At 45.5% G+C, this 11,581-nt stretch overlaps 1 protein-coding gene across 2 annotated transcripts; it reads left to right on the top strand.

Moving 5' to 3' along the window:
- Positions 1–91: 91 nt before the first annotated feature.
- men1 (multiple endocrine neoplasia I) lies at positions 92–11,230 on the top strand. 2 transcript variants are annotated; one of them, XM_004574296.3, is made up of 10 exons: positions 92–270; positions 1,652–2,141; positions 2,214–2,422; positions 5,316–5,444; positions 6,057–6,097; positions 6,757–6,844; positions 8,400–8,536; positions 9,259–9,403; positions 9,749–9,922; positions 10,005–11,230. In XM_004574296.3, the coding sequence occupies exons 2-10, from the start codon at positions 1,706–1,708 to the stop codon at positions 10,530–10,532; spliced, it is 1,887 nt and encodes a 628-aa protein (XP_004574353.1). In that variant the 5' UTR covers positions 92–270; positions 1,652–1,705; the 3' UTR covers positions 10,533–11,230. The 2 variants fall into 2 exon arrangements, with proteins under 2 accessions (XP_004574353.1, XP_004574352.1); XM_004574295.3 differs by having other exon boundaries at positions 92–322.
- The last annotated feature ends 351 nt before the right edge of the window (positions 11,231–11,581 follow it).

The following is an 11,581-nucleotide window of genomic DNA, read 5'->3' as shown; positions in this document are numbered from 1 at the left end:
CTACTGGGGGTGTAGGGGAATACCCTAAAATGAACTGCATTTCCCAGCATACACGAGGAAAACCCCACTGCGCAGGACTTACGATCTCGAAGCATAGGGATGGGCCTAAAGGCGCACATTTGCGCTCGAGAGAAGCGTGCTTGTTGCTGTGAGATCTGCTTCGAGACGCAAACGTCGACATATGCCAACTGACTTTCGGGCAGATTGAGCTGCGCGGCAAAAGAAAGGGGACACAAACAAAAACATGTGGCGCGAGCTGTGAGAAAACGGGTATGCGATCACTTAAACATTGGTCAGATTGTTGGCTGATGTAGAGCTGAGGGTGAGTTGGTGTTGTTGTATAGCTGGTGCGATATATTTTCCAAAAGCTCCAATAGTAGTGACTTTAGCTGATAGCCGCTCGTTAGCTTGTTAGCTTAATAGCTGCTCATTCAGGCAGATAACGTATTCCCCTCAGCGTGTGACTCATTTTCGGGTTTGGTTTGTGTCTGCATGTCGTCCGACTTATTTAAACAAAGCAGGACTAATTCAGCAAATTAGCGCGGCTTGAAAGGCGAAATGAGTAGCTAACTTAATTTAGTAAAGTTAGCTAGTTAGCTTACGTCACACATTATTCTACCATATAAATGGACCTAACGGAGTATTTCGTTTTAGGATGACAGAGTGTTCGCCCCAGTGGTGTTCCGGATGCGTTTCGGCACAGTGATCGTTGTCATGAAACTCTAAAAGAGCGGCTGTTTGCAGCTCTGCATTGAATGTACGCAGGTAGCAGTGAACCTGCCCCGCCCACCGAAGCGCCATATAACCGGCGTTAGCGGCATATATGTAACCGGCATTACGCAACAAGTCCAGCCACTCAGCCCCGGTCCAGTGCTATGTCAGTGTTTATGTCTTAGTCTGTTCAGCACTTAACAGTTACTGCTGGCATTATTAACCTTCATTAATAACCAATAAATGTTTCGTATACTCCTTCATACCCGAGACTGTAAACCAAACGTGACACATGTTATGCTGCGTTATGTGCGGTGTAACTTCTGTTAGCTTTCTGTGTAGAAATCAGTGTTACAGTATCGCTATCTTACGTTCGGATATGAAATATTAAAAATAAACCAGTTTTTATTAGTGTCGTATTCGTCTGTGCTGACGTGGTTTGTCACACGCATTCAGCAGACCAGAGAACCGCGGCCACAGCAAATGCTTCCTTGTGAATGGTAAATGGTCTGTATTTGTATAGCGCTTTACTTGGTCCTAAGTACCCCAAAGCGCTTTACACTATACACAATCATCCACCCATTCACACACTGGTGATAGCAAGCTACAGTGTAGCCACAGCCGCCCTGGAGCGCACTGACAGAGGCGAGTGAATGAATTAAGTAATTTAAAACTTACAGTAACAATAATGTATGAACTTACTGACTTTTATTTAAAGATTAATGAAATAAGTCGGCTTTTATAGTTGTGAACTGTTTTGTTTTTAATGTTTTCATCTTCATTGAGAAACCAGAGTTCTTGGCGATGAGCCAGTACGTAGGAAACACGTGGTTTTCTATAAGGAATTATTTTTAATGGGTCAGCTTTGGAATTTGCCTGTTTCCCACAGTTTAGCGTGTGATCTGGAGTTACAGATGAACTGACTGCTCTCCCCGTTCAGTACTGCAGGTGAGGAGGCACGCATACATCAAAGTTGTGACTGACAGCAGGCATCATGGGTTTGCACTCGGCCCAGAAGAAGCACTTTCCTCTGCGGGGAATCGATGGAGTCGTTCAGTTGTTTGATGCAGAGCTCCGGAAACCAGAGCCGGACTTGGCTCTTCTTTCACTGGTCTTGGGTTTTGTTGAGCACTTCCTGGCTGTGAACCGAGTCATCCCCATAAATGTTCCAGGGGTCCGTTTTGAGCCGCTGGAGCCGGATTGTCCCATGTCTTGCTTCCCCACAGTGGAGCTGGGCATGATTTCTGCTCTGTATGAGCGGTTCACAGCACAGATCCGTGGGGCTGTGGATCTGTCCCAGTATCGGAGAACTGCTGCGGGATCCAGCCGAGAGCTGGTGAAGAAGGTATCGGATGTGATCTGGAACAGTCTCAGTCGTTCTTACTTCAAGGATCGAGCCCACATCCAGTCCCTATTCAGCCTCATCACAGGTAACATGGTTTTTCTCATGATGCTTGTTAGGTGAGTCCAACATTTATTGATTAATTGTTGAATTGAACCAGGTACCAAACTGGATAGTTCTGGAGTGGCCTTTGCAGTAGTGGCTGCCTGTCAGGTCTTGGGTCTAAATGATGTACACCTGGCACTATCTGAGGACCACGCCTGGGTGATATTTGGTAAAAATGGTGAGGAGACAGCAGAAGTCACCTGGCACGGGAAGGGTAACGAGGACCGGCGAGGACAAACCGTCACAGCTGGAGTCAATGAGAAGGTGAGGCCCGTCTGTCAGCAGAATGAACCAGCTGCCTCTAGCTCTATCAGTATGCTCAGTGTAGACACGTTTTAGACACCACAGTCAAGCCTATTTCTTTCATGTATTTTAACTTCTACAGATCATTAAGCTCTTTAAAATGTCGTGAGCAGTGTAAGTAAAAGAAGGACATTTTCCACCAGCGACAGCAGCAGCGTGCTCTAGTAGGAGTGAGACTGCATGGGTCATATGTTAGCACCAAAGAGGCCTACTCCATGTCTTTGCTTTTACCTCAAGTGGGAAAACCAGTGTGCTGTTCAAGCAGACAGAAAGAAATTTCTATGCACACATGAATAGATTAATCCTTTAATTGTCCCACAAGGGGAAATTTGGGTGTAACAGCAGCAAGGAAGACACATATACAAACAAACGGTACACAAGACACAGAACAGAAACATACACAATTTTACATATTTCCATCAAGGACAAGATCATGACCCCGATGTAAAGGAGTTTTGTACAAAGAGGGTACCAATGTACGATATTTTTGCTCAGAAAATGATCAATAAATGTTGGATTGGTTACATTTGCAGGGATTTAGAAGATGAAGTCAAGCTGTATGTAGTGCTTAAAAAATAATCTTAAGCTGTGTACACACTGGGAGTGATTTGGTCGTCACACGTCGCTCTGAGGCTGCCAGCTGGTTACTTTTGCACATTTCAGGACTCAAATATATCTGACACACATCAAAGCTCTTGAGGAAGTCAGTCACGTCATCTGTTCATTCAACTGCAGTTAAATGAATTCTGTTTTCTTACTTCTCACAATCCAAGTGTGCAATCCGATCCGCTGTAGGACAAACAGTGGCACTCTTCATCTGCAGTGAGGAGGCTGTAAAACTTTGTGTAAGGAGTCAAATAAGAGTTTACAGGTCAGCAAAGCTCATTCTGTGTGATGAGAGCGATGCTGAGGCGAGTTGTTGTGGATATTCCAACCTTTCCTGTTGGTAAGCACTGCTGGTGTCGTCGCTGTTAGCAGCCGGTAGTTAGCGTTAGTGAAGCGGATCCTAACATTGACACTGATAATAAACTCTCGTAAGATTTGAGAATGTAATCAAACTGTTTATCAGAAGGAAAGTGTGATTTTTAGGGCAGACCAACATTAGCTGCTATAGTATTAGCTTTCTGAAAATGCACTTACACACTAATCAGTATATTTATGAGGTTTTTTTCTATTAAACCTCAAAAGTTACTTTCTGTACTTCAGATTTATTGCATCACCAGCTGTTTTTTTGACTCATAATCACTTGAAATATCCAAAAAGCATTTACTTTCTATAATCCCTGATCACCATGTTGCTGTGAAGTGCTTCCAGTGTGTACACAGCTTTAGGCAAATCTTGGGACTCGGGGTGGCTGTAGCTCAGGAGCTCGAGCAGATTGGTCCCTGGCTGGCTGGTCCAGTCAAATCAAAGTATCCATGGGCAATCCCATAAAGTTGATTCTGTCACCACTCAGCTGACTGCAGGTTTCCGCAGCCTTATAAACATTATCTTTGCACAATGACTGAAACTAGCCCACTGAGTGAACAATGGGCTGTGACGCTGAGACTAATCCTGCTAGTGGAGCTGATCACAGCCACAGAAACAGCAATTTGAAACAGCAACATTGCAGCTGTGGAAGCAGAGCAACTGGTTTCAGCCTGTCTCAACAATGCAAAGCCCCAGCATCCAAAATCAGCATGGAGGAGAGGAGGGCACTCACATCACTTAGTAATGACAACAACATTATCATCCTCGCAGCAGACAACGGTAGGTGGATGGTTTTGCTAAACCAGAAAGGCTATCATGAAATGAGACCCAGGAAGTGGTTACTGTAGGGTGATAGATTCTCTGAAGCAATTAGAATGAGACGGTGCTATTGGCCGGACGTCATACCACAGGCATTACGGAGGGGAATTTACACCAAGTCTGTATAGTTTACCGAAGACATAAACAGGATGCACCTTTACAACAAACTGTCCTTATGATCGACTCGGTCACCGTTAACATTTCAACGTTTTTGGCTTCAATCCTCAACCCGTTGGTAGGCAGCTTTGAATCAGGTCCCCCGACACAAACAGAGTAACATAGTGTAGCTGTTAGTGCAGGATTGTCAGGATTTATACATCGGGGAAACCAAACAACCTCTGGCTACAACACAGAAGAGCCACCTCGTCAGGCCAGGACTCTGCAGTCTATTCACACCTACAGTGGACACTCTCTCAATCATGAGGATGTAACATCCAGGACAGGGAGGAACGCTGGTTTGAGGGCGGAGTCAAGGAGGCCATTTATGTGAAAAGGGAAAGACCATCTCTGAGTGGAGGAGGGGGCCTAAGGGTACATCTGTCACCATCTTACATGCTGTGATGGCAGCCATTCCCCAACTCTCTGTGAATGGTACTCATGGCCACTGATCAGTAGTCATGAGAATTAGCATATTTATGATCAAGGACCTGACCTCCCAGCATTCAGTGGGCTGGCTTCAGTCATTGTGCAAATGTACTGTTGATAAGATTGGGGAAACCTGCAGTGAGCTGAGACTGAAGATGATGATGAAACGTTTCTCCCACTGAAAACATCCAGATGAACAGAATCCACTCTTTGGGATTTCCTTACCTGGATGAGTGAGCATGCATCAAGATATCTTTGGGCAAGATACCGACTCCAAGTTTCTCTCTGATGCGTCCATCGCAGTGTGGATGTTGGATAGAAAGCACTCAGGCATAGATAAGTGCTTGTATGAATGGGTGAATTAGGCATGTTGTGTAAAGCACTTTGAGTGCTCCAGTAGAATAGAAAAGCACTATATAAGAGCAAGTCCATTTACCATTTATTCACAAAGTGTAGCTGTGATCCTTCGTCTGTCCCTCAGAGCTGGCTGTATCTGAAGGGTTCCTACATGAAGTGTGACAGAAACATGGAGGTGGCCTTCATGGTTTGTGCCATCAACCCATCACTGGACCTGCACACAGACAGCTCCGAGCTTCTGCTGCTGCAACAGGTGAGGCCTGCACCTACAGGGTAACGATGAATGTTTGTTTTACACAGCAAAAAATCTGCATCAAGCCTCCAGAGGTTGTTTTAAAATATGCAGATGAACTGTCGACTTAGTCCGCTGCCACATTTAATATATACAGCTCACTGAAGGCTGACGGCAGCCGTCTTATTTCACACGGAAGCAAACAGGGTGAGTCTAAAGGGGGCGCGGTGTGTACTAGACGATCTTCATTTAAAGGTTTTCATAACATTTTTATGATTAAAAGTGAAATAATAGAAAATACTGGCTCAATTAATTTGTGTTAATATTTAAAAATATAGAAGTAAAAGCTTTTCTGGACATGGACAGTAAAACTCTGACCTGAGGGATTTTAGGTTGGGCAGTGAATTAGTGTTGATATTGATTAACGTCCACACCATCATCAGCTCTCGTTTTCAGCAGCACAGAAACCTTCAGTCGTACAGTTTGTGATTACATTGTAATTTTATAATCTACACCTGGAACAACTGGAAACATTGTACTGCCTGTGAAAGTCCATCCAGGCACACATGAAGGAAATACGCTACAGTCTTGCACTTGGTTTCCTCACCTTTCTTTTTCCCGTTGCTTTACCAGAAACTCCTCTGGCTATTGTATGAACGAGGCGACCTGGACAGGTGAGTGTGTATCAGTGCACTGCTGAGGATTCATTAAAGACTCTTTCAGATTTGCCCTGACACCAGCTGAGCAGCAAGCGTGCTCACTTTGCCGTAACATTTAATGGTACATCGATGTACGTCTGTCAGCACGACACAACTCAGGCCGACCCAAGATTAGGACAGTGCGTCATCATGTTGCTTCTCTTCCTGCCATCTTTGGTTTCCACCCAGTGCTTTTAGAGAGTGACTGAACCCACAGTAATCGGAGGGGGCAGAGACCAAAGCGTTGAAGTCTGAACATATTTCATAAACCCACAATACAGAGTTAAAAAGACAGTTTATGTAGTTTTAGTTGGCTAAGGTGAACACTAGTGCTCCCTCATTCACTTTGCTGTAATATTTACATATCTTATTACAGTTTATAAAATATGCTTTTACAGTGAACTCGTTACTGTGATGAAGGTCAGATTTCATCACATAGCTGTGAGCTGTCATTTAGAAGGTCCAGCTTTGATGAATAATGTGTGTCACGGTGTTCTATATTATGCAGGGTCAGGGTCATTAAGGCGTCCATAATTGGAGAAAACAGAAATGTTACATGTGCTGTATTTAAAAAAAAAATGCTTACGTAACTCCTCGAAGTTGACATTGTGCTTCTGTCTCGGCTTACGCACCAGATATCCCATGGCCATGGGCACTCTGGCAGACCTTGAAGACCAGGAACCAATTCCAGGAAAAGAGAACCCCCTGAAAATCCACCTGAAGGTAAGACATCAACCAGTTTCCCAGGTCACATAGCGGCGAGCAGGGAAGACTTTTACAGGCTTCATATTTACAGAACATGTCAAACTTTTCGTGTAGATCTTCTGCATTAGTGGGGCTGAAGATCAGACAGCAGTTTTTCATCTTTGTCTGTACAACACAAGCTACTGGAAATCAGCTGCTGGTCTCTATCAAAACATAGTGTGGAAAGAGACCTGGAGTAAGCATTACTGCTCGGTTGAGTCCAAAACCAAGGAGGGGGTGCTAACAACACTGAAAGTGACTGGCTGTTTGTTTACACGTGTCCAACTGACTGCTGCATAGATAAATAACAGCCTCACTCTGCCATTGGCTGTGTGAGAGGACTGTCAAACTTAGATGCTGAGCGCTCTGCTGGCCCAGGGGGGCTAGGCCTTTTATGACGTCATGTGTAGTTAGACTATACCGTAATGATCCAGCACCCTCTAGTGGACAGACTGTGCAGAGCACTTTAGTATTTAAATGCAGAGTGGTGTATAAAACAATAATAATAACTTTACTTCACTCTTCACAGGATAAGAACCACAGAGTCCTTCACAATAACATTAACAACACAATGGATCATACAGCACAACTCTAATTGTGCAGTCTAAATAAATAAGTCATAAATACAATCAAGGCAACATTACGATGGAGGTAAAGCCTCCCATAACCCGGGGGCCTCCGCTCTAACTGATCCACCTCCTCTGGTCTTAAAACGTGTTGGTGGGGCTGATCTCAGGCTGTGAGAGGGAGCGTGGGGTTGTAAAAGATCAGAGATGTAGGCAGGAGCGTCACCACTCAGAGCTTTAAAGTCAGTACTAAGAATTTGAAATGAATTCTAAAACGTACTGGGAGCCAGTGTAATGAGAGTAAAACCAGTGCTGTCTTCGTGTCTTTGTTAAGAGGCTCGCAGCAGCCTTCTGGACCGACTGGAGACGGTTACGATTCTTTTTGCTCAAACAAAGAAAAAGACTTTAACAACAATCTAAGAGAGATGAAATAAAAGCATTTCTAACTCAGATTTAGACAACAAGGTTCACAGTTTGGAGATGTTTCTTAGCTGAAGAAGGCTGTTCCTAATTAACTGTCCAGAGTGTTGCTCTAGGGACATGGCAGAATCCAAAATAACACCGATGTACCCGAGGCTCGGCTGGAGCCAAGAGGACCAAGATATAAACACAAAGAGAGTGAAAAAGGTGACTGAGTGCATCATGGGAATCCCCCACAGCCTAGAGTCAGTCTCCCGAATCCAAACTGGAAGCCGGTTCCACAGAAAAGCGGTACTGTGATGGTACTGGTGGTGACAGCATGCAGGAAGTTGCACACCTGCTGGATCTCTCTGGTTAACACCCTTCTTCCTGTTTGATGCTCAGGTCCAAGTGCTTGTTGGGATCACTGGAGTTCTGGTTTGCTGCTCGTTGTCAAACTGAATAAACGTCTCCACCATGACCTGTTGCTGAATGCTGATACTGAACCCTCTTAATTCTGAGTTCAGCATCATTTTGTTAACTTTCTTTGATCTGTCTGTGTCTCTCAGGCCGTCACTTCTGCTCAGAAGCACTATAACAACGAGCACATCTACCCCTACATGTACCTGGCTGGCTTCCACTACAGGCACAGGAGTGTGCGGGAGGCCCTGAGGTCCTGGGCTGAGGCCGCCCAGGTCATGCAGGAGTAAGTTCACACTAATGAGACTCCTGATCCAGGAAGCGTCCAGTATCTCTGCATCCTCACAGCTCCTCCCCCGGCGTGCTGATGATTCTGAATGAAGTGTTTGGATAAAGTGACAAATAGAAGAAAACAAAATTATATTGATCTCACTTTTAAGTAGTGTTATTCAGACACTAGACACCTTTTTCTTCTTTTAGCTGGTCCCAGATGACATTTGTACGTGAATGCTATTTCAGCAGATGAACACAAGATGGCACTAAACCAGCAGCTGTGTTTCCTGCCCTTGTGGTTCTTTGTTGCTTCGTTATGAACCCAGCCACCACTAAGGGCTCAGTCACACTTGGCCTGGAAAGGTGTGGTGCTCAGTCCAGGAAGTATCCAGCTCTGCATCCTCATGTGCTCTCCTCCCTCTAAACACTGTTCATGATCTGCAGTTATAAATAGCAGCTCTGACCCACCACACACATTCTCTCCACATCCATCAGCTTCCGTTTCCTGCTCCCCATTGTTCTTCAGGTTCAGCCCACGCTCTGCTGCCTCACAGAGAAATATGTGCCCGTGCTTTGTTTTGTTTTCTGAACCTGTCCACTTGTTCCTCACTTGTTGTCATGTCTGCCACATGTCACAGCATCCTGTTTTTACTCTTATATTTTTTTCTGGACTTCATGCTGTGACAGGAGAAAAGCGCATGTATGTATTAAAGCTCCTTCTCCACCTTCCTGCAGCTATAACTATTTCCGCGAGGATGAGGAGATCTACAAGGAGTTCTTTGACATTGCAAATGATGTCATCCCTACCTTGCTGAAGGAAACGGCGACAGCAGCAGAGAGTCCTGGGGAGGGAGGAGAGGAGACAGAAGGAGGGGACGAGGTGAATGTTTCTCCAGAGTACATACACCCACAGACAGTAGGTGGAGCAGGGCTCCACTAGCAGCTGTTCTGTAATAATGCAAAGCTCTAATTCTCTCTTCAGTAACAATCACACTACCACCTCAACCCAACAGAACATGTTCTTTCTCTTGCTCCTTATCAGATGACTTCCAAATCCAGCTTCTCTCTGATTAAGAATGTAGAATACATGTAGAAACTCGTGAACATTAACAGACACCAACAGAGCGCACCTCCACCTGAGTTTAGATCATGTTGTTAGATGCACGTCATGAATATTACTCACTGACAGATGTGGCCTCAGTCTTGCACCTCTGCTCTCTTGCAGGATCAGCCCAAGCAGGCAGCGGCTGTCTCTGCACTGCAGGACCCCGAGTGCTTTGCCCATCTGCTGCGTTTTTATGACGGCATCTGCAAGTGGGAGGAGGGGAGTCCCACGCCGGTCCTTCATGTGGGCTGGGCCACATACCTTGTCCAGTCTCTGAGTCGCTTTGATGCCCAGGTGAGTTGCCCGTGACTGCAGGAGAGCCACAGACGTGTTAGCGCTTTCTAGCTAAACACACATTTGTGCTCCGATTCCAAAGGTGCGTCAGAAAGTAACAATCATCACCAAAGAGCCAGATCCCCAGGACGACGACGACCAGTCGAGCGAGGACTTCAGGGAAGGGCGCAGGCGTGGCCCCAGGAGGGAGTCCAAGCTGGAGGACCAGAGCTCTCCTCCTTCTGCCGCTCCTACCTCCCCGTGCAGCCAGCCGGCTGCAGTGGCAGCTCAGCCCAAGAAGGTGGGAGAAGGAGGGCTCCGCCGGCGCTCCTCCCAGGGACTACGTGCTGGAGACATTGAAGGAAAACCCAAGTCCCCCAGTCTCCCAGACTCCGCATCTTCTCCTTTCTCCCCGGAGCAGGCCCCCCTCTCGCCAGCTGGCACTGTAATTGCCTTTCAGAGTGAGAAGATGAAGGGGATGAAGGAGCTCCTGTGCGCTGCCAAGGTGAACTCCAGCGCCATCAAGCTGCAGCTCACCGCACAGTCACAGGTCCAGATGAAGAGGCAGAAGAGCACTCCGGCGGGAGATTACTCCATGTCATTCCTGAAGCGCCAGCGTAAGTCACTGTAGACATCCTGATTGTTGCAGGAAGAGACTGTAGGACATACTGTGAACAGAGACGGGGACACCGATTAACCTCGATCCTGCTTGTCAACGTTTTTACCAGTGTTTTCACCCAGAGGGCCCTCTCAGTCAATATCCTAGTTCGAGCAATATGTCTGACATGCACAGATGATCTTGAGTTAAGCGTCACTTATCAGGTTGGAACATTTAATTGAGTTTTTATTTAAGAAATGGTTTCTGGAGACGTGCCTGGTTTGATCGTCAGTTTGCGTTTTGATTGGCAGCCTGTTAGGTATCTGTTACATGCTGTCTGGATGTTTAAAGCCAAAGTGATGAGGACCAGAACATGATTTTCAGACGTGTAAAATACCAACATGAACTAACCTGTTCATGACTGAAGCCTCAGAAGTGTTTAAATTTAGGATAGTTACTGTGTAACATTGTCCACTCTGCTCTACTGACAGCTTCTTTCTTATCAGCTCTATGTTGCCTTACTTTGCCTGTCTTCTTTTTTAAAGTAGGTGGCCTTTAGTTTTGAGAATAGCTGAGTTAGACGGATTTCTAACAATGAGAAGAGAGCAGTAAGACCATGCACTGTTGAGACAGAGCCACATTAGATGGCACTGCTCCATCAAATTTGATTGACTCGTGGTTTGTGTTCTTGTTTTTCTATCTGCAATAATAAAGCTCTGATGAAAATGGAACGACATGTGGTCCAATGATGTGTATTACATATATATGAAGGCGCCTTCACATGCTGTGAGTGGCCGTCAGTAATATCAACTTTAAACAGCCTCTGTCATCATCTGGTACATCATGCAGGACGTTAGTGGCTCGCCTTCCTCACGATCATCTTCCAGAGACGACACGAGCTCTGCTTGAGCAAAAGTGTGTGCTAAAGTTCCACGTCATATCCACTCAAAACAGAAGAGGCACAGACTGCATGGCCTCACTACTATGAAGTAGTGTCACTAAATATTTTTCAAAAAGTTCATAACATGCTAAGCTAATAGCTGCAAAAGGCCAAAGTCAGACCTTGTAAAATGCTGAGTTAA

This window comes from Maylandia zebra, linkage group LG3, assembly GCF_041146795.1.
Source record: "Maylandia zebra isolate NMK-2024a linkage group LG3, Mzebra_GT3a, whole genome shotgun sequence".
Lineage (NCBI taxonomy): Eukaryota > Metazoa > Chordata > Actinopteri > Cichliformes > Cichlidae > Maylandia > Maylandia zebra.
The sequence above is the reverse complement of the archived record's forward strand: the minus strand, read 5'-3'. Positions and strand labels throughout refer to the sequence as shown.

Bases quoted from the DNA above. Each gene is read 5' to 3' on its own strand.
- men1 (XM_004574296.3), top strand. From the start codon at position 1,706: ATGGGTTTGCACTCGGCCCAGAAGAAGCACTTTCCTCTGCGGGGAATC. The intron at 6,098-6,756 runs GTGAGTGTGTAT...CTTACGCACCAG, and splicing joins GAACGAGGCGACCTGGACAG to ATATCCCATGGCCATGGGCA. The intron at 9,923-10,004 runs GTGAGTTGCCCG...CCGATTCCAAAG, and splicing joins TGAGTCGCTTTGATGCCCAG to GTGCGTCAGAAAGTAACAAT.